The sequence below is a fragment of the Chrysemys picta genome, chromosome 2 (genome assembly GCF_011386835.1).
Source record: "Chrysemys picta bellii isolate R12L10 chromosome 2, ASM1138683v2, whole genome shotgun sequence".
NCBI classification, from domain to species: Eukaryota; Metazoa; Chordata; order Testudines; family Emydidae; genus Chrysemys; species Chrysemys picta.
In genome coordinates this window covers 240,216,915-240,239,538 of record NC_088792.1, presented here as the reverse complement: position 1 = coordinate 240,239,538, position 22,624 = coordinate 240,216,915, and the positions used below count along the sequence as shown (strand labels likewise).

At 44.1% G+C, this 22,624-nt stretch overlaps 1 protein-coding gene across 5 annotated transcripts; it reads left to right on the top strand.

Moving 5' to 3' along the window:
• Positions 1 to 2,650: 2,650 nt before the first annotated feature.
• ZFAND1 (zinc finger AN1-type containing 1) lies at positions 2,651 to 21,891 on the top strand. Of its 5 annotated transcripts, none has more exons than XM_065585812.1 (9): positions 2,668 to 2,844; positions 3,830 to 3,872; positions 5,354 to 5,393; positions 5,658 to 5,785; positions 5,873 to 5,964; positions 8,653 to 8,777; positions 11,998 to 12,153; positions 13,070 to 13,143; positions 20,950 to 21,891. In XM_065585812.1, the coding sequence occupies exons 1-8, from the start codon at positions 2,790 to 2,792 to the stop codon at positions 13,127 to 13,129; spliced, it is 699 nt and encodes a 232-aa protein (XP_065441884.1). In that variant the 5' UTR covers positions 2,668 to 2,789; the 3' UTR covers positions 13,130 to 13,143; positions 20,950 to 21,891. The 5 variants fall into 5 exon arrangements, with proteins under 5 accessions (XP_005301561.1, XP_065441884.1, XP_065441883.1 ...); XM_065585811.1 differs by having other exon boundaries at positions 20,710 to 21,891; XM_005301504.5 differs by lacking the exons at positions 13,070 to 13,143; positions 20,950 to 21,891 and adding an exon at positions 12,262 to 12,973 and having other exon boundaries at positions 2,651 to 2,844.
• Positions 21,892 to 22,624: the final 733 nt, after the last annotated feature.

Here is a 22,624-nt window from a genome sequence, read left to right as displayed (position 1 = left end):
TTCACACTTGCTATCTGGTCACCCTAGTGTCAACAAGCATGTGGACAAAGATGATGCAGTGCATATAATGCACTTGGACTTTCAGAAAGCCTTTGACAATGTTCCTCACCAAAGGCTCTTAAGCAAAGTAAGCAGTCATGGAATAAGAGGGAAGGTCCTCTTGTGGCTCAGTAACTGTTTAAAAGCTAGGAAACAAAGAGTAGGAATAAATGGTCAGTTTTCACAATGGAGAGAGGTAAATAGTGGTGTCCTCCAAGGACCTGTACTTGGACCTATGCTGTTCAACACATTCATAAATGATCCTGGGAAAAGGTAGTGACCAGTGAGGTGGCAAAGTATGCAGACAAAACAAAATTACTCAAGACAGTTAAGTCCAAAGCTGTCTGCACAGAGTTACAAAGGGATCTCAAAAAACTAGGTGACTGGGCAACAAAATGGCAGATGAAATTCAATGTTGATAAACGCAAAGTAATGCACATTGGAAAACATAATCCCAACTATACAAAAAAAATGTTGGGAATCTAAATTAGCTGTTACCACTCAAGGAAGAGATCTTGGAGTCATCATGGATTGTTCTCTGAAAATATCCATTCAATGTGCACCAGCAATCTAAAAAGCTAACAGAATGTTAGGAACCATTATGAAAGGAATAAATGATAAGACAGAAAATACCATAATGCAACTATATAAATACATGGTAAGCCCAAACCTTGATTACTGTGTGCACTTCTGGTCGCTCCATCTCAAAAAAGATATATTAGAATTGGAAAAGATGCAGGAAAGGGCAACAAAAATGATTATGGGTATGAAACAAGCTGCCATATGAGGAGAGATTAAAAAGACTGGGGCTGTTCATCTTAGAAAAGAGACGACAAAGAGGAAATACAATAAAAGTCTATAAAATTAGGAATGGTGTGGAGAAAGTTAATATGGAAGTGTTATTTACGCCTTCACATAATACAAGAACTAAGGGTCACCTAATGAAAGTAATAGGCAACAGGTTTAAAACAAACATAAGGAAATACTTCTTCACAAAACACATAGTCAACCTGTGGAACTTGGTTGTGGGGGGGTGTTGTGAAGACCAAAAGTATAACTGGGTAAAAAAAAAAATTAGATACATTCATGGAGGTTGGTCCATCAATGGCTATTAGCCAAGCTGGTCTGGGACACAACCCCCTGTTGCAGGTTCTCCTAAACCTCAAACTTCCAGAAGGTGGGTTTGGACAACAGGGATGGATCACTCAAAATTTTCCTGTACTGTTTATTCCCTTTGAAGCATCTGGCACTGGACACTGCCAGAAGACTGGATACTAGGCTAGCTGAACTATTGATCTCACCCAGTATGACTGTCCTTATAAATAGTCATTTTATACCTTGGTATTTCACCTTTGGCATTTACTCTGCTGAGCTCAAAGGGTGGCAGAAAAGGGGCACGACATTGAGGCATTTATGGTCTCAGTCCCACTCTTAGACTAGCCCAGAAACTGACCTCTCCCCAGAGACAGACTGCAACCCCCATACACAGTCCCCCACCACACTCCCAGCCTCCCAGGAACGTCGAGTTATACGGGCCCGTGGTGCCCGTACTCCAGAAATATTCAGGGCCCGGCTCAACCAACGTTCGGGGCTGGGTCCGTCCCCCATCCCCACCTGCCGCCACCGTGCGCCTCCCCCAGATCATCTCCCAGCCCCACCTGCCGCCCCCAGGTGATTTAAAAGGGCCCAGGGGCTGCCATCACCACCGCCAGCACAGTGGGGCTAAGGCGGCTTCCTGCCCACCCCCGCTTCGCACCACTCCCGGAAGCGGCCAGCACGTCCCTGCGGCCCCAGGGTGGGGGTGTCTCTGTGTGCTGCCTCCGCACCCCTCCCACACCCCAACTCCCTCCCAGAGCCTTAGGCAGGTGGGGGGGAGAGGGCAGGACTTGGACCCATTCTGGGCACCACCAAAAATTATATAAACCTGCCGCCACTGCCAGGAACCCCTCAGCACTGAACACCCTTCCACAAGACATGACCACCCTGACTCCTCCAGCCCATGCACCCTCGCCCCGCAAACTCCACACCCTCCCCAATGCCCGAACCCCTCCTCAGCCCCATTCCTCGCATACCCTGCCCCAATGCCCATACCCCTCCTCAGCCCCATTCCTCGCACACCACTGCCCGTACCCCTCCTCAGCCCCATTCCTCGCACACCACTGCCCGTACCCCTCCTCAGCCCCATTCCTCGCACACCACTGCCCGTACCCCTCCTCAGCCCCATTCCTCGCACACCACTGCCCGTACCCCTCCTCAGCCCCATTCCTCGCACACCACTGCCCGTACCCCTCCTCAGCCCCATTCCTCTCACACCACTGCCCGTACCCCTCCTCAGCCCCATTCCTCGCACACCACTGCCCGTACCCCTCCTCAGCCCCATTCCTCGCACACCACTGCCCGTACCCCTCCTCAGCCCCATTCCTCGCATACCCTGCCCCAATGCCCATACCCCTCCTCAGCCCCATTCCTCGCACACCACTGCCCACACCAACTCCAAGCAGCCATCACGCCCCATCTCGCCCTCACACACTGGATTGGACTCACAGGACTATACAGCCAACTCCCCTCGCCCCTCCCCCCCGGTCACAAGGTTTCTCCAGCCAATCCCCGCGGTGGAGGCAGCGACGTATACACAAGGACAGTCACTCCCCCCCTCTGACAGTTGCGGAAAGGAAACCTCCAATATCCCAACAATCCCCGCGCAAACACACTGACTGAGCAACCCCGTGGCGCAGGCGCAGGGGGCTACGATGGCGGAGCTGGCGATCGGGCAGCACTGCGGGGTGGAGCACTGCGGCCAGCTGGGTAGGTGAAGGGGCACTCGGGGTCCCCGCTACGCCCGCCTGGGGATGGAGGAACCACTTCCGCTTGGGCGGTGCCGCGAGCCCGAGCTGCCTGTGGCTGAGCTCAGGAGGCGGGACACGGCGGAGAGGGGCGGGGCTTGTCAGTGTGGTGCTATAAAGGGGTGTGGCCCCCCTCTGAAAGGGGGTACGGCAGGTAGTGAGGGCGTGGTACTAATTGCGAGAGGCAGGGCCTGGCGGGAGGAGGCAGTGACCATGTGCGAGCCACTGACCCTTGTTGGCTCATCTCAGCCAGGCAGGGCCCGCTCCAGGCACCAGCCCACCAAGCTTGTGCTTGGGGCGGCACCTGGAGGTGCTCCAGCTCCGGACGCCGGGGAGAGCGGAGCCGCAGTGGGCTCGCCGCCCTCCCCCAGCGCTCTGGCCGCCGGGGAGAGCGGAGCCCCGGCCGGGCTCTACGCCCTCCTCCTGGGGCTCTGTACTCCATCAAACGATAACTGGGGTAATGATCAGAGTGATCTTGTCATAAATAATAAATTGGCTGACACTGATAAAATACAGCTTGCTTTTATTCAGGTTTTTAAGTTGATTTTATATAAAAAAAACCTGTTAGCACTGCTTACAGAAGTACACTTCAAATTCCTACTCGTAGAATATACATGAATGCACTTCATTTGACCTCTTATTTTTTTAGTAGCAGTAGCAAACTAGAGTATACTGTGCTACAAAAAAAACAACAATATTGTTAAGTAGATTGAACTTTTTGAGTCTGTAGAATTAGCAAATAAGACTTGGTCCAAGTTCTTAAATATTAATGCAGGCACTGTATGAAGGGCTGAATGTAAATTGGTTTGAATGCTTTGGTAGGGAAGACATTTTTGCATTTATTTCTTTGTGGGCATTGGTAGTTAACCTTATAAATATTTAGATTAAAAACTATTAGCTAAATAATTACCTTAGCTAATTAAAAAAACCCTCTCTTTTGGTTTCAGATTTTCTGCCCTTTGTATGTGATGGCTGTTCAGGAGTTTTTTGGTAAGACATCATATAATATAAGACCTTGGACACACTTAAACTTGAATCCAACTACCAAAAAGGAAATGTTACAGTATTTTAAGCCGAATAGAAAAATCAAGGAGGTGTCACTTTTGATTTAATAAAAGAGGAGATTAAAAGTTATTTGTTGCATAAATTCAGGAACAGATATCATGAATTCTTATTAATGTCCTATTTTATTTCTGTGGGTCTTTTGTGAATGAGTGCAATTAGACAAAGAAGATGGCCATACTCCATAGGGCATATTTGGTCTTCAGCTTGTGCTTTTGGTACCTCCGATTTAAGTCAACAAGAAGACTATTTTTGTACGCAGCCAGATCAAAACAGAGCTGTCTCACTTAGAGTTCCCTACGTTGGAGTTAAAATTCTTGGAATGCGTACTATAAATTTAGCTCTTTTCTTTCCCAGTTAAGCTGTCAGATAAAGCAGCTCACTGCTCATAGGCTTCCTACGCTTCTTATTGCTTTCTGGTAATATATGGTCAAACGAACTCGTTTAACTTTCTGCTGCCAGTTCTGAGAATCTTGATAAATAAATGTTCTATATATATATATTTGATGGGACACTCAAATTAGATTAGATTCTGATGTGAGTCTTCCTCAGTCTCTCCTGTTGAAGATGTTCTACTTTGGAGAAATAATTAAATAGTCATTGGGTCAGAGAGAGGGAGTGAGAATGTCTCTCTAGCCTGGTAATCAGAGCACCCATCTGGAAGATGAGACCCAGGGTCCAGACCCTCTGCTCTGTTGACTGGGTCTGCTACATCCTGGATGAGGGCTCTAGCCACTGGGCTGAAAGTTATAAGGGAGGCACACACCTCCAGCCCCCTTCCTGGATTTTGAATGTGTCTCAGGCTGGTAGGCATGCTTAGAGCATGCTTACCGGATTGGACTATTCAAGAAAGATAGGTGCTCCTCCATTACCCCCCGTTTGTGGATTGCGCTGGGGTTTAGGCATGAGATTGGATGCACATGTCTAGAGGCAGAAACTTGGGTGGCCAGGGAATTTTTACAGCAAAAATGTAGGTGCTGAGCGAGTTTACGGTTAGGCAGTAGCTGAGTGGGATTTTATGGATCACTGAGGGGCTTAAAACTGGGACTAGATTGGGGGCTTAGCCAGCTAAATTGATTTGTGGATCTGGGCCTTAGTTTTAAGCATGTGAGTAGCCCCTTTCACTAAAAGTACTTTGCTGAATTGGGGCCTAATTTTTGAGAACTAAACCATCATACGCTGTCAAGAGCAATATGACACTTTTAGTTTTATAACCAATCCCCTTGGTGATAAAAATCTGTATGCTGGTACAAGTTTTGGAAGAGAATGGTGGTTATTTAGTTGAAATTTGATCATGATGAAAGCCATGCTACATTACAACTTATCAAACACTTATATGGGCTCATGTTTTCTTTTTGCTTTTTTGAAATTTGGATAGTGATGGGGACTTTTTTTCTTTTAACTTTAAGCCTTCAACATAGAAGCCGGGATTCTCATGGCTGTTCTGAGGTAAGTTAATTTGTGATTTCTTTGCAAGACATCAAAACCCCCACAAAATCTGGTTATTGGGGATGTTCAATTCACATAGCTGCAAGTGGAGAACTTTTGTGTTTGTTTGTTTAAAGCTTGCAGGTCTCCCTTAAAGCACTCTAAATTAATATCCTGTTTTTCTGTAATGTCAGAATCAAAGCACTAAAGCAAGTTGGATAAGGATGCAAATTATTTTTCATTACATATGTGTATTTACACTGCATGTTTCATAATAATGTTTAGGTGAATATAAAAAGCGAGAGCATGAAATTGGACGAACATCGATCTTACCCATGCACGTATAAGGGCTGCAATGGAAAAGAGCTTTTACCAGTTTTATGCCCCTATTGCAAGAAACGGTTTTGCTTAAGGTGAGCAGAGCAAAATGTTGAAACACCTATGCTCTGTTGTTAACATATGGAACATCTAATGAGAGTTTGCTGTTCTATTGTTTATAGACACCGTCATCAGTCAGACCATGAGTGTGAGAAACTGGATACCCCTAAACCTCGCATGGCTGCTACTCAGAAGCTAGTTAAAGATATTATAGGCAAGTACCATAGGATATTTATTTTCTTCAGTGAGCTGTTTTGATCTTTAGCACTAGTCTAGAGGTCTAAGCTTGTCAAAAGAATGAAGGCTCCTTGAATGGATAACGCCTGCCTGTGAGTCCCCCATGTATAGCCCTGCTCCTATATTTGGAGACATGATGCACTATGGCAGATGTCCCTAAAGTCCAGATGTGGCCCAGGCTGCCCTTTCCCTGCAAATCCAGGATGAGGACAAAGCTGATGGAGACTGGATTTTATTGCTAATCAAGTCTAAATAGCAGTTTCTGTTACGATGAAAGGTAAGTATTGTGATTAGGTGGATTAGTAAAAATATTAAGTAAAAATATATGCAGATTGGGTGCAAACCTTAGGCTGCTGGCATGTTGCCCGGGCAGCCCTCATAGTAGCAAAGTTTGGCCACAGAGTGGGCACTTTTATGGCCTTGTGGGCTAGACCTACACTAAGGAGCACTGCCAGACATGGCCACATCATGTTTGTGTAGAGGAGGGGCTGGAATAGTACCTCAGGGATGTTGTGGTGAAGCACATTTAGAAGTATCACTTACTACATCTGTTCAGCTCATGTAGCTTATGCTCCCCCAGTGCTGCTCTGCAGCCACAGATCAGTGCAGAGGACGTCGTCTCTGTCTGCTCCATCCCAGCACATTTCTCTAGCCCAGTTACTAATAGGGCTGTCGATTAATCGCAGTTAACTCAAGCGATTAACTCAAAATTAATTGTGATTAAAAAAATTAATCGCAGTTTTAATTGCTCTGTTAAACAATAGAATACCAATTGAAAATTATTAAATATTTTAGATCTTTTTCTACATTTTCATATATATTGATTTCAATTACAACACGGAATACAAAGTGTAAATTATTTTTATTACAAATATTTGCACTGTAAAAATCATAAACAAAAGAAATAGTATTTTTCAATTCACCTCATACAAGTACTGTAGTGCGATCTCTGTGTCATGAAAGTGCAACATACAAATGTAGATTTTTTGTTTGTTTGTTAAATAACTGCACTCCAAAGCAAAACAATGTAAAACAAGTCCATTCAGTCCTACTTCTTGTTCAGCGAGTTGCTAAGACAAACAAGTTTGTTTACATTTACAGGAGATAATGCTGCCCTCTTCTTATTTACAATGTCACCAGAAAGTGAGAACTGGCTTTTGTAGCTGGCATTGCAAGGTATTTACATGCCACATACGCTAAACATTTGTATGCCTCTTCATGCTTCGGCCACCATTCCAGAGGACATACTTCCATGCTGATGACGCTAATTTAAAAAAAAAAGTTAATTAAATTTGTGATTGAACTTCTTGGGGGAGAATTGTATGTCTCCTGCTCTGTTTTACCTGCATTCTGCCATATATTTCATGTTATAGCAGTCTTGGATGATGACCCAGCATATGTTCATTTTAAGAACACTTTCACTGCAGATTTGACAAAACACAAGGAAGGTACCAATGTGAGATTTCTAAGAAAATGCTTTTTAAAGCACTCGACCCAAGGTTTAAGAATCTGAAGTGCCTTCCAAAATCTGAGAGGGACGAGGTGTGGAGCTTGCATTCAGAAGTCTGAAAAGAGCAACATTCGGATGTGGAAATTACAGAACCCGAACTACCAAAAAAGAAAATCCAACTTTCTGCTCGTAGCACCTGACTAGAGGATGAAAATGAATATGCATCAGTCCACACTGCTTTCGATTGTTATCTAGCAGAACCCGTCAGCAGCATGGATGCATGTCTTCTGGAATGGTGGTTGAAGCATGAAGGGACATATGAATCTTTAGCGCGTCTGGCATGTAAATATCTTGCGATGCCGGCTACAACAGTGACGTTGTAAACAAGAAACAGGCACCATTATCTCCTGCAAATGTAAACAAACTTGTTTGTCTGAGAGATTGGCTGACCAAGAAGTAGGACGGAGTGAACTTGCAGGCGCTAAAGTTTTACATTGTTTTGTTTTGGAGTGCAGTTATGTAACAAAAAAAAAAATCTACATTTGTATGTTGCACTTTGACGACAAAGAGATCGCACTACAGTACTTGTATGAGGTGAATTGAAAAATACTATTTCTTTCATCATTTTTACAGTGCAAATACTTTTAATCAAAAATAAATATAAAGTGAGCACTGTACACTTTTTGTATTCTGTTATATTGATTTCAATTACAAATTTGAAAATGTAGAAAACATCCAAAAATATTTAAATAAACGGTATTCTGTTATTGTTGAACAGTGTCATTAATCGTGATTAATTTTTTTAATCACTTGACAGCCCTAGTTACTAATTCCAATAGGACTGGCCAGACTCCCTAGTACTCAGAGTACCAGCAATTGTATGATGGCTGCCCGGATGCATGGAAGAGAAGGGGATCCACTCACAAAGAGTATGTCTCAAACTTAGGGGGACAGGTGGGGTTGAGGGTCCGAGCTGCCATGTCCATACCGCTATTTTGGTGCGCTAGCTCAAGCCCTGCTATCGTGAGTCTGTCTACTTTGGCTGGGAGGCTCGCCTCCGCTGCAGTATGGGCACACCCATAGAGGCAGATCTAAATTATTCCAGTGCACTGAACTCTAAACTTTTGTGACAATAGACACAATGGTAATTTCGTTTGTAACAGAGTGAAAGAAAACGTGACCTGGAGTAACATTCAGAAATAATATTTTCCTCAGATTCTAAAAAGGAGGAGGCAGTAAGAAGCAAAAGACGGAAAGGAGCAAAAAACAGTGAAACAGCAGCAAAGGTGGCACTAATGAAACTGAAAATGCATGCGTGTGGGGATAAGTCCTTGCCACAGGTCAGTCATACACAGTTGCCTTCAAAGCACATACGTGTTTCTGATTTACTCTATTTATTTAAGGATATAAACAAATTTCTAGACTTTTGTTGTTAATTTTACTCTCTCATTTAGAGTAAAACAGAATATTAAAAAAAAAAAGTATTCTGTTTATTTATTTTTGTTTCTGAATTAGCCCCTGAAAACACAATCATTTACACTCCTGCTTAACTTCACACACAAGAGTAGTCCTATTAAACTCAGTGGAGTATTCGTGTGTAAAATTCAGCATATGCAGGATCAGGGCCTGAATCTCCTGCCTGAAAGCAAATTCTCTTCTATTGTGCGTGAGAGAGAAAATGGACATGTAGTTTGCTATTTAAACAGCAAATTAATCTGCGACACTAACCATGAACAAATTGCAGTCCAAAAGAAGGCCTGGTCTACACCACTAAGGGCTGTGAAAAATGTTGTGCCCTGTGACATAGTTAGTTCAGCTTAATCCCCACTGTAGACATAATTGACTTAGGTACTGCCTCTCAGAGAGATGGATTACTTACATTGACAGAAAACCCCTTCCAACAATAAAGGAAGCATCTATGCTACAGCGGCACAGCTGCAGTACCATAGCTGTGCCACTGAGGCATAGACATGACCTAAGTCTTAAAGCCGATAACCCCTGAGAGAGGCTCACAATTGAAGCACTGCCTGCCCTCTCATGTGGATGCAGTGACCCTGGTTGGTGCATAGAGGGTGCAATTTACATACCTTTGTGCCAGCCTGGAGAAAGCTAGCTCATACTTGGCCTGAGCTTTGAATGATAAAACAAGATTTGTTCACACTTCTTCTACAGTTTAGCTGAGCTACATATTTCACCATAGCCAAGGTCAGCAGCATCCATTACTTCACTGATTCTTCATTGTTTCTCACTATGATCATTCAGAACAACAGCTCCATTTTTTTTTTCAAGCCAGGGTGATTTTTAGTTTGTAAATGTCTTTCTATTTCCCTCTTGCAGGATTTGATTCTAGACCAATTTGTAATTTTATATATTGGCCACATCATATACAATGCATTTCATCATTTTTACCATTAGGCTTTGTCTTGGTTTACATTTAATTATTGTAAAACAAACGTAGCTCTTCCATCTCTGAATCCTATTATGACTTCTTTTTCTCTACTACAAATCTCCACATGCTTGGAGTACAAATTAAACATTCCTGTTTAGGTAGCAATCTTAATGTGAAGTCCTGCTTGCCGCACAATCCTTAGATTATGCCATTTTAATAGATGTACGAATGGAGACAGTGATTAACGTCTTGAGATGCAGGAGGTAACATAATGAGTTTGGGTTTTTTGGTTATAAGGAAATTAAATTGCTGTTCCCTAACTCTAAAGATTGTAACCCACAGCGCAAGTGGCTCTGTTAATTCCTTTCATTATTCATTTGCTTAACTGGAGTTTAATTGTTTAATCATGTAGAATAGTGATAATCTATCACAGATGTAATTAAACTCCAACCCACAATTCTACTCTCTTTTCAGTTCCCTTCTCAAACTCTCTTCCCAGCCCTCATTCTGTGCTATTCTCACCAACTCTCCCTTCAGCTTTGTGACAGATGTCCCTTGGATCCCTCTCTGCTGCATCACTTTTCACAGCTGGAAAGTTGGTCTAGTTAAGCCCTCAAATTTTTGTCGAACCCTTTCTAGATTGTTTCCCAGGATATGTCTTGATTTCAGAATAAACTCAAGTTACTCCTCTTGAGTTTGCCTGGCTTGAGTGAGAGTAGCCAGATTGTGAAATAACAGTCAAGTTGCTATGTCTGCCCTGGCACTGTACTCACTCAGCTGTTGCAGAGACTTATGGAGGCATATCTCATGATTAGTATAGCAATATGCTGAGCCACTGTTTGAATTCTGTCCCAGTGAATTGTGAGAGAACTTGTCTGTCCGTTCTTGGCACACAGTAGGAATTGTGGGAAAGCATTGGAGGACTATTGGCAGTAGAGTGGCACTATCCTGCGTCCAGCTATAGAGTGGTCATGTTAGTAGGTTATGAGTTGCGCTTGTTTGAGTTTCAGCCTATATCCCCTCTTGGGCCAGCTAACTTGAGTTAAAAACATCACCACGCTTGAGTTAAAGGTTTTTGTGTGTGGATGGAATTCAGGGTTAGGGTCAGTGCTCTAGTTATTACTTGAATTAACTGCAGTGAAGACAAGCCCACAGACTTAGGGGTGGTGAGGGTGGTGAGGTATGAATTCTTTCTAGGGAAAACCCAAGTAAAACCAATGAAAAGAAGAAATATTTTTTTATCTTGCTTACTTGCTTTCAGCTGGCCCCTGGCAAAGGCGAACCTATCTATTGTGTTTATAGAACATAAAATAGAAGTTGATGAAACCTTCCCCTAGCAGTATGAAGGGGAAAAAAACAGGTGGTCCCTACTTCATATTTAAAATATGCATCTTTTAGGCAATAAAGATGGTAATAGTACCCTCTCTTATAAATGTTTCAGTCATGGGGAAGGCCACAAAGCTTTTGGTACCTACAGGGAGGAGGGATGGGATGAAGGTTGAGAAGCTGGCCTAGACAAAAGTGCTGGCAGGCACCTCTGATATCACTGATTGCTCTTTATCATCAGAACTCAAGCACATCAGCTCCACAGTGTACATGACTACCAGTAGCCTTTTGTTTGCTTTCCACCTTGGGACTTCCACAATATTGTGACATATCGTATTCCTGACACACACCAGCACGGGAGCCCAACCAGCATTACCTCTTTAAACTACACCTCTACCTCTATATAACGCTCTCCTTGGGAGCCAAAACATCTTACTGCGTTATAGGTGAAACCGTGTTATATCGAACTTGCTTTGATTCACCGGAGTGCGCAGCCCCGCCTGCCTGAAGCACTGCTTTACCAAGTTATATCAAAATTCGTGTTATATCGGGTCACGTTATATTGGGGTAGAGGTGTACCTTCTTCCTCTTCAAAGCGACCATTATTGTCTGATAGCCAGGGCAGGGACTTTCTCTTCATAGGTATTTGTAACAGCATCTAGCACAATGGGAGCCTAATCTCGACTGAGGCCTTTGGGGAGTACTGCAGTATAAAGTGATTAATAATAATAATAATTAATAATGTACATGTCAGCTTAATTCTCTTCAGACCAGCAAAATTAATTGATGTGTGTTTGTGATTGTTCGTTTCTCCTGAGTGTATGTTTCTCTGTTTCTTACTGTAGACAGAAAGAATTTACTTTCAAGTGTTTTTACCTAAGGGAAGCAAGGAGAAGAGCAAATCCATGTTCTTTTGCAGTAAGTGGAGTATTGGCAAAGTAGTAGATTTTGCAGCTTGCTTAGCAGACCTTAAAAATGACAACAACAAATCAACAGCCAAGGTAAATCAGTGGTAGCAATTTTCATTTAATGTTATAATTTTTTTCTGTCTTTCATGCATGAATATGAATTAACAACAAGATTTTTTTTGCGGGGGGCATTTCTTGCAGAAATTAAGGCTGTGTCATACTGCATCTGGAGAAGCTTTGCCATTGGACCACACGTTGGCTACTTGGCTATCCAATCAAGAGTGTCCATTATATAATGGTGGAAACATTATTCTGGAATACCTTGATAATGAAGATCAGTTTATAGAAGATACAAATTCATATTTAGAGTAGCTAATTGGTGAACTGGATGGAATCAAAGATAAAGCCAAACACAACTTACATTTAGAATGGGTTCAGGCCTGATTTGGCCCTCAGCCACCCAGAAACAATTCCCACCAACTTCAGTGGGAGTTGCATCTGCATAACTGTGGGTAGAATTGAGCCCTATCTCTAAAAATAAATGTATATTTTTAATGTAGAACAGTTGTGGTTACTTGAAACAATAGTTTAACCCATTTAATAAATATTTGATGTCTGTCAATTTTGAAATATTTATAAGACAAAGTATTCCAGTCACAACTGGCACAGTATGCCTATGGCAAGTAAACTAACTAATCCACCAGCTACCAAAACTTGGGAGTGGTTGATACTGCTAAAAAGAGAATGGATTGGTAAGCGGACATCACCTCTGTGACATGAATCTTTCCATTTATTTTATTCTATTGCCATTATGCAACCAAATGAAATTTTTATCTTTGGTTTTGTATTTTAAAGGGTTTTTTTTGTACATTACAAAGTATTGATGAAAACAATAAATGAATTAATAATGTAAGCCAGCAGAGTGAACCATTAACTAAAGAGATAAGAAGCTGCTTATATTATTGGAGGGGATACCTGGTTTGACCTAGAACCCTTCTTCATTCTACAGCTCGCTCTTTTGTGGCTAAACAGAGTGACAGCCCTACAGAACAGTCCAGTACCTTTCTAAAGCATGACAGTAATGTATGTTTTATTCTCTATTTCTTCCTTTTAAGAATGTACAGGACAGAGTTTGAAAAAAAACCAACCCATGTTTTACAAGCTCACATGTGAGGCAGTATTGTCCAGTGGTTAGGGAGCTAACCTACGACTTGGGAGACTTGGGCTCAAGTCCCTACATGGTCACAGACTTCCTATAAGACCTTGGACTTAGTCTCTCTGTTCTTCAGTTTTCCATCTGTAAAAAGGAGATAATAGCATTTTCCTACATCTCAGGGGTATTATAAGGATAAATATATTAAAGATTATGAGGCACTTAATTACTAAGGTAATTGGGGCCATATAAGTACAAAAGACAAGCAAGTTTTCATAACATGTAAAATGCTATTTAGCTAATGAGAGTAGATATTTGAGTTTAAACAGGTGTCTTCTCCCAGACAGGGATCCATGTCCCATGCTGCACATTCAACACAATAATGTTACAGGCAGCACTGCAGGTTTATGCAGCAGAAAGCTCAGCTTTCTACATTTTCATACATATTGTGTTGTAATTGAAATTAAAGTGTATATTATCTTTATTACAAATATTTACACCGTAAAAACCATAGACAAAAGTAATATTTTTCAACTCACCTTATACAATCTGTAGTGCAATCTCTTTGTCGTGAAAGTGCAGCTTACAAATGTAGATTTTTCTTTTATTTTTTTGTTTTGTTACAAAACGGCACTCTAAAACAAAACCATGTAAAACTTGAGAGCCTATAAGTCCACTCAGTCCTACTTCTTGTTCAGCCAATCGCTAAGACAAACAAGTTTGTTTACATTTACAGGAGATAATGCTGCCCTCTTCTTATTTACAATGTCACTAGAAAGTGAGAACAGGCATTTGCATGGCACTTTTGTAGCTAGCATTGCAAGGTATTTACGTGCCAGATATGGTAAACATTTGTATGCCCCTTCATGCTTCGGCCACTGTTCCAGAGGACATGCTGATGGCGCTTGTTAAAAAAATAATGCGTAAATTAAATTTGTGACTGAACTCCTTTGGGGGAGATTTGTATGTCCCCTGCTCTGTTTTACCCGCCTTCTGCCATATATTTCATGTTATAGCAGTCTCGGATGATGACTCAGCACATTTTGTTCATGTTAAGAACACTTTCACTGCAGATTTCACAAAGTGCAAAGAAGGTACCAATGTGAGATTTCTAAAGATAGCTACAGCACTCGACCCAAGGTTTAAGAATCTGAAGTGCCTTCCAAAATCTGAGAGGGACGAGGTGTGAAGCATGCTTTCAGAAGTCCTAAAAGAGTGACACTCCAATGTGGAAACCACAGAACCTGAACCACCAAAAAAGAAAATCAATTTTCTTTTGGTGGCATCTGACTGGGATGATTAAAATGAACATGCATCGGTCCGCACTGCTTTCGATATTATTGAGCAGAACCCATCATCAGCATCAATGCATGTCCTCTGGAATGATGGTTGAAGTATGAAGGGACATATGAATCTTTGGCACATCTGGCACGTAAATATCTTGCAATGCCAGCTACAACAGTGCCATGAGAACACTTGTTCTCACTTTTTCAGGCGACATTTTAAACAAGAAGCGGGCAGCATTACCTTCTGCAAATGTAAACAAAGTTGTTTGAGCGATTGGAAGTAGGACTGAGTGGACTTGCAGGCTCTAAAATTTTACATTGTTTTATTTTTGAATGCAGTTATTTTGGACATAATTCTACATTTGTAAGTTCAACTTTCATGATAAAGAGATTGCACTACAGTACTTGTATCAGAGGGGTAGCCGTGTTAGTCTGGATCTGTAAGAAGCGACAGAGTCTTGTGGCACCTTATAGACTAATAGATGTATTGGAGAATAAGCTTTCATGGGTGAATACCCACTTCGTCAGACGCATGTAATGAAAATTTCCAGAGGCAGGTATAAATATGCAGGCAAGAATCAGGCTAGAGATAACGAGGTTAGTTCAATCAGGGAGGATGAGGCCCTCTTCTAAGCATCATCAGTGATCTACAACCCATCCTGGACAATGATCCCTCGCTTTCACAGGCCTTGGGAGGCAGGCCAGTCCTCACCTACAGACAACCCGCCAACCTTAAGCATATTCTCACCAGCAACCACACACCGACCATAGTAACTCTAATTCAGGAACCAATCTATGCAACAAACCTCGATGCCAACTCTGCCCACATATTTACATCAGCGACACCATCATAGGACCTAACCAGATCAGCCACAACCTCGCTGGTTCATTCACCTGCACATCCACCAATGTAATATATGCCAGCAATGCCCCTTTGCTATGTACATCGGCCAAACTGGACAATCCCTCCGTAAAAGGATAAATGGACACAAGTCAGATACCCCTCTACCTCGATATAACGCTGTCCTCGGGAGCCAAAAAATCTTACCGTGTTATAGGTGAAACCGCATTATATTGAACTTGCTTTGATCCACCGGAGTGCGCAGCCCCTCCCCCCCCGGAGCACTGCTTTATCGTGTTATATCCGAATTCATGTAATATTGGGTCACGTTATATCGAGGTAGCAGTGTATTAGGAATGACAATATACAAAAACCTGCAGGAGAACACTTCAGCCTCCCTGGAGACACAATAGCAGATTTAAAGGTAGCCATCCTGCAGCAAAAAAACTTCAGGACCAGACTTCAAAGAGAAACTGCTGAATTCAGTTCATTTGCAAATTTGACACCATCAGCTCAGGATTAAACAAAGACTGTAAATGGCTAGCCAACTACAAAAGCAGTTTCCCCTCCGTTGGTGTTCACACTTCAACTGCTAGAAGAGGGCTTCATCCTCCCTGATTGAACTAACGTTGTTATCTCTAGACTAATTCTTGCCTGCAAATTTATACCTGCCTCTGGAAATTTCCACTACATGCATCTGACGAAGTGGGTATTTACCCACGAAAGCTTATGCTCCAATACGTCTGTTAGTCTATAAGGTGCCACAGGACTCTTTGTCACTCACTACAGTACTTGTATTAGGTGAATTGAAAAATACTATTTTTGTTTTTTGTTTTTTTTTGTAGTGCAAATGCTTGTAATCAAAAATAAATATAAAGTGAGCACGGTATACTTTGTATTCTGTGTTGTAATTGAAATCAATATATTTGAAAATGTAGAAGACATCCAAAAATATTTAAATAAATGGTATTCTATTATTAACAGTGCAATTAATTGCAATTAATTTTTTTAATCACTTGACAGCCCTACTAATAAATATAGTTCATTGTATGGGGAATTTGGGGACCAGTCCTATATCTACTGAAGCCAGTGGAAGTTTTGCCACTGACCTCAGTGGAAACAGGATCATGCCCTTAAGGCTAGATTGTGGCTTTTCAGCTACTGGTCTGAGTAGGTGTCTGTGTGGAACAAGGGTTGGCAACGTTCGGCACGCGGCTCGCCAGGGTAAGCACCCTGGCGGGCCGGGCCAGTGTTATTTACCTGCTGACGCGGCAGGTTCGGCCGATCGCGGCCCCCACTGGCGCGGTTCGCTGTCCCGGGCCAATGGGGGCGGCGAGAAGTGGCGCGGGCGAGCGATGTGCTGGCCGCGGCTTCTCGCCGCTCCCATTGGCCCGGGACGGCGAACCGCAGCCAGTGGGGGCCGCGATCGGCCGAACCTGCCACGTCAGCAGGTAAATAACACTGGCCCGGCCCGCCAGGGTGCTTACCCTGGCGAGCTGCGTGCCAAACGTTGCCGACCCCTGGCGTGGAACAAGCAATCTGGAGAGCTCAGAGGTGGTTGTTGTAAGTTGCCCCAGCACAGCCATACAAGGAGAAGAAGCTTCTTGCTCACAATTTGGGCCTTACAATGTGGATTACTGAAGTCAAAATAGATCCAGTAAGTCTCACGGTGGATGAAGAAGTGATAGGTCAGGGAAGTAGGCAATATGAAGTTGTGAGATCTAGAATGTACAGGTTTTATCAAGAGGGCTGCTTTAAGTTACTGTTCATGAAACCAGAGGGATATATGGGGATGAGGGGGAGGGGAGAGAGGTTGGGGGATGAGGTGAGGGAGGCATGGCACACTCCAGCTCTGCCACTGCACCCCAGTCTTCATGCATCCACAGCTCTGCCAATGTACCCCAACCTTTTTCCCCCTCAGCTCAGCCAGTGTACCCCAACCCTGGACCCACACCTCTGCAGGTTCATCCCAATCCCCTGCACCCCACAACTCTGTAGGTGCACCCCAAATCCCTTCACCTATAGCTGACAGTGCACCCCAATCTTCCTGCACTTTACAGCTCTTCCAGTGCACTCCAACCCTGCACCCGAACCCTCCTGCACCCTCAGCTCTGCGAGTGCACCCCAACCCATGCATAAGCCCTGCACACATCCACCAATTCACGTTGACTGAATTCTTTGAGGCAGGGAGTATCTCTGTTATTATAGTGGTGTGGGAGTGCCACTATAGTTAAGGCTGCATCACAGCTAAAAGGACAACTTTTCTAAGTCCTCTAAAATCAACAAGCTTAGCTGGATTCCTTTGAAACGTTGACAGCAAGAAAAGGGACCAAAAGGAGAACGCGGCACACTAGAAAGAAGCCACGGACAGCTCCTAACAGTTATGGAGCACCAAGTAGACACTCTCCAGGCGATACTAACTCTTCAAACCAAGCAACTCTGTGCCCGCCCTCCCCTGCAGCCACTGTCGCAAAACTCTTTCCCATGCTCCCCACACACACCTGCCAACACACAGTTATCAACCTCCTGGCTCCACTCTCTACCCGCAGCATTCCATTGCTCCCTCCTCACAGTCCAGGAGTGTGGACTCCCACTACCCACTGCACTCAACACCCATCCCTCAGCAGTTTGGCCCTGCTGAAGTACAGTACCTGCTTCACTGTACTCTAAAGGAGAAGGTTGGATATGATAGGAGCTAATAGAGGAGGTATCTGAGCCTCTAGCTATTATCTTTGGAAAATCATGGGAGACAGGAGAGATTCCAGAAGACTGGAAAAGGGCAAATATAGTGCCCATCTATAAAAAGGGAAATAAAAACGACCCAGGAAACTACAGACCAGTTAGTTTAACTTCTGTGCCAGGGAAGATAATGGAGCAAGTAATTAAGGAAATCATTGCAAACACTTGGAAGGTGGTAAGGTGATAGGGAATAGCCAGCATGGATTTGTAAAGAACAAATCATGTCAAACCAATCTGATAGCTTTCTTTGATAGGATAGGTTTCAGAGTAGCAGCCGTGTTAGTCTGTATCCACAAAAAGAAGAACAGGAGTACTTGTGGCACCTTAGAGACTAACAAATTTATTAGAGCATAAGCGAAGTGGGCTGTAGTCCACGAAAGCTTATGCTCTAATAAATTTGTTAGTCTCTAAGGTGCCACAAGTACTCCTGTTCTTCTTTTTTTGATAGGATAACGAGTCTTGTGGATGTGGTATACCTAGACTTTAGTAAGGCATTTGATACGGTCTCAGATGATATTCTTATCGATAAACTAGGCAAATACAACTTAGATGGGGCTACTATAAGGTGGGTGCATAACTGTCTGGATAACCGTATTTAGAGAGTAGTCATTAATGGTTCCCAATCCTGCTGGAAAGGTATAACAAGTGGGGTTCCGCAGGGGTCAGTTTTGGGACTGACTCTGTTCAATATCTTCTTCAATGACTTAGATATTGGCATAGAAAGTACGCTTATTAAGTTTGCAGATGATACCAAACTGGGAGGGATTGCAACTGCTTTGGAGGACAGGGTCATAATTCAAAATGATCTCGACAAATTGGAGAAATGGTCTGAGGTAAACAGGATGAAGTTTAACAAAGACAAATGCAAAGTGCTCCACTTAGGAAGGAACAATCAGTTGCACACATACAGAATGGGAAGAGACTGTCTAGGAATGAGTACGGCAGAAAGGGATCTAGGGGTTATAGTGGACCACAAGCTAAATATGAGTCAATAGTGTGATGCTGTTGCAAAAAAAGCAAACATGATTCTGGGATGCATTAACAGGTGTGTTGTGAGCAAGACACGAGACGTCATTCTTCCGCTCTACTCTGTGCTGGTTAGGCCTCAACTGGAGTATTGTGTCCAGTTCTGGGCACCACATTTCAAAAAAGATGTGGAGAAATTGGAGAGGGTCCAGAGAAGAGCAACAAGAATGATTAAAGGTCTTGAGAACATGACCTATGAAGGAAGGCTGAAAGAATTGGGTTTGTTTAGTTTGGAAAAGAGAAGACTGAGAGGGGACATGATAGCAGTTTTCAGGTATCTAAAAGGGTGTCATAAGGAGGAGGGAGAAAACTTGTTCACCTTGGCCTCTAAGGATAGAACAAGAAGCAATGGGCTTAAACTGCAGCAAGGGAGGTTTAGGTTGCACATTAGGAAAAAGTTCCTAACTGTCCGGGTGGTTAAACACTGGAATAAACTGCCTAGGGAGGTTGTGGAATCTCCATCTCTGGAGATATTTAAGAGTAGGTTAGATAAATGTCTATCCGGGATGATCTAGACGGTATTGGGTCCTGCAATGAGGGCAGGGGACTGGACTCAATGACCTCTCGAGGTCCCTTCCAGTCCTAGAATCTATGAATCTATGAATCTATACCTAGACATACACAAATCTTTACCGACTCCGGGACCCCACCACCTCCTGAGACCCTCCCTTTCCCTATTCCCCTCAGTGCTAATGTGTTTTTTCGTTTGTCCCTCTCCTCCGGTTGTTGTTTTTTTTAAAAAGAATTGTTTTGATTTGAAAGCAATCTTTATTCCATTAATTGAAAGCAAACAGAGCCCTGCAAAGCAACAGGTAATTTTCTTAAACCTTCATAGTGCATCGTCTGCACCAAACCAATATGAAACGTACAGCACGCGGCTATAAGCATAGGAATATTGTCATCGACCAGGTCCAACCTCCCATATAGGCAGCACTAGCGGGCCTTTAAACGGCCAAAAGCACACTCAACAGTCATTCTGCACTTGCTCAGCCTATTGTTGAACCACTCCTTGCTGCTGTCAAGGTGCCCCGTGTATGGCTTCATAAGCCACGGCATTAAGGAGTAGGCAGGGTCTCCCAATATCACAATGGGCATATCAATTTCCCCTACGGTGATCTTCTGGTCCGGGAAGAAAGTCCCTGCTTGCAGCTTCCTGAACAGGCAAGTGTTCCGAAAGATGCATGCATCATGCACTTTCCAGACCAGCCTGCGTTAATTTCTGTGAAATGCCCTCAGTGATCCACAAGCACCTGGAGAACCATTGAGAAATACCCCTTCCGATTAATGTACTCGGCGGCTAGGTGGTCTGGTGCCAGAATTGGAATATGCGTGCCATCTAGCGCCCCGCCGCAGTTAGGGAAGTCCATTTGTGCAAAGCCATCCACAATGTCATAGACGTTGCCCATCGTCACAATCTTTTGGAGCAGGATGCGATTAATAGCCCTGCACACTTTTGTCAGCACCAGTCCAGCGGTCCACTTTCCTACTCCAAATTGGTTAGCGACCGATCGGTAACAGTCTGGAGTAGCCAGCTTCCACAGTGCAATCGCCACGTGCTTCTCCAACGGCAGGGCAGCTCTCATTCTCATGTCCTTGCACCGCAGGGCTGGGACGAGCTCATCACACAGTCCCATGAATGTGGCTTTCCTCATCCAAAAGTTCTGCAGCCACTGCTTGTAATCCCAGATGTGCATGACGGTGTGATCCCACCAATCAGTGCTTGTTTCCCGAGCTCAGAAGCGGCTTTCCACTGTGGTCAGCACCTCCGTGAATGCCACAAGCAATCTCGTGTTGTAGCTACTATAGGTGGTGAGATCAATGTCGAACTGTTCTTGCCTTTGTAGTTTAAGGAATAACTCCACTACCACTTGTGATGTGTTAGTGAGAGCGAGCAGCATATTGGTCAACAGTGCAGAATCCATTCCTGCAGACCGAAGAGTGTGCAGTACACAAACTGTTGAAAGATAGTGCCAAATGCGGACGGAAGCCAAATGCTGGGATGCGAAGCAATGCATGATGGGGACAGGACCCAGGATGCCCTGCAATCCCATTCACCTTCCCCCAACTCTTAGCGGCAAAAGAGGAAGAGATGCTCTGTGGGACAGCTGCCCAGAGTGCACTGCTCTGATTACTGCTGCAAGTGCCGCAAGTGTGAAAACGCTATTGCGCCGGCAGCTGACAGTGTGAACACACAACAGCGGTTTCCCTTCAGCACTCTGAGTGGCGCTGTAACTGCCGGTGCTGTAACTCTGCCACTGTAGACATACTCTTAGAAGTTCATTGTATTCAAAAGGCAAATTTTTGTTGTGGGACTGTATGTAATGTCTCCAGGGAGGAGACCTGACTAATGTAAACCCTAGGAAGTGCTGTGAGCTTCAACTGTTTGAAACTGTGAACTTTTAAAGTGAAGCGAGTTTCTTAGGAAATATCTGGAGGGAGGGAATGTAAATTTCTCACCTCTGAACCCAATCTTTTGATGCTACCTCTTGAGGAGGGGACCTTTTGTCTTCTGATCACCTGTTATGTGAGGCCAGATCAAATACCCAAAGGGTATAAGGAAGGGACTCTCAGATTCATGGGCATGATTGTTCCAAGGTAACAGTGTTATGAACCTGTGACCAAACAGAACCGCCAGTGTGGGGGTTGAAGGACTGTTCACCTGCTAGAGCCCTTGTTGAAGTGGGGAGTGATCTAGCTTATTGGCATGGGTGTAGGTTCTTTTATTGTTTTTAATGTGTTTTCTCTCTAATGCCTTTACCTTAATAATAAATGTGTTTGCATAGAAAGAACTGTGTGGTAAACTGTGTGGGCGATTACATTGTTTGTTATCTCTGGGAAGGCAAAGCAGGCCTGCTGAGGCAGTCTGATTTGCTGGGGAATTCACCTTGTAGGCAGGGAACTTTGCAGCATGGAAATACCCTGATTAGGAGGGAGAAAGAGACATGGATCTGCACCCAAAAGAGGTGCTGGCCGGGGAGCTTAGAGTGGGTGCCATTACTGGACCATGGAAAGGGAATACAGCAGCATTATCCCTGAATTGGGATGGCAATGAGGTAGGTAGACCATGGGAATGCACTACAGCAGTGGCGGATTAGCCAATGGGGCCTGTGCCCAGGGGCCCCAGCCAATTGGGGGTGCCCTTGTGCCTCAACCCACTCTGCCCGCCTAGACTCCTGCTAGGGAGCGGGGTTGGGGCATGGCCCCACTCCTGCCGGATTGGGGCATGGGGGCTTGCCCCACTCCCTGGCAGGAGTGCCGGGTGGGCAGAACAAGGTAACTCCCCATGCCTTAACCCCATTTCCCTGGCAGGAGCGCAGGGCCCCCACTTGCTCTGGCCCAGGGCTCCACAAAGGCTTAATCCACCTCTGCATCACAGAAGCAGGAATGAAAGCTAGCACAATGATCAGGAAGAGGGGAGGCCCGCAGAGATGGAGAGCACTAGTGGGGGTCCGCTGGGCCACAGGGAACAGCGAGAGCGCGCGCTGGATAAATGCCTCTGCCCCAAATCTGCCCGGCCCC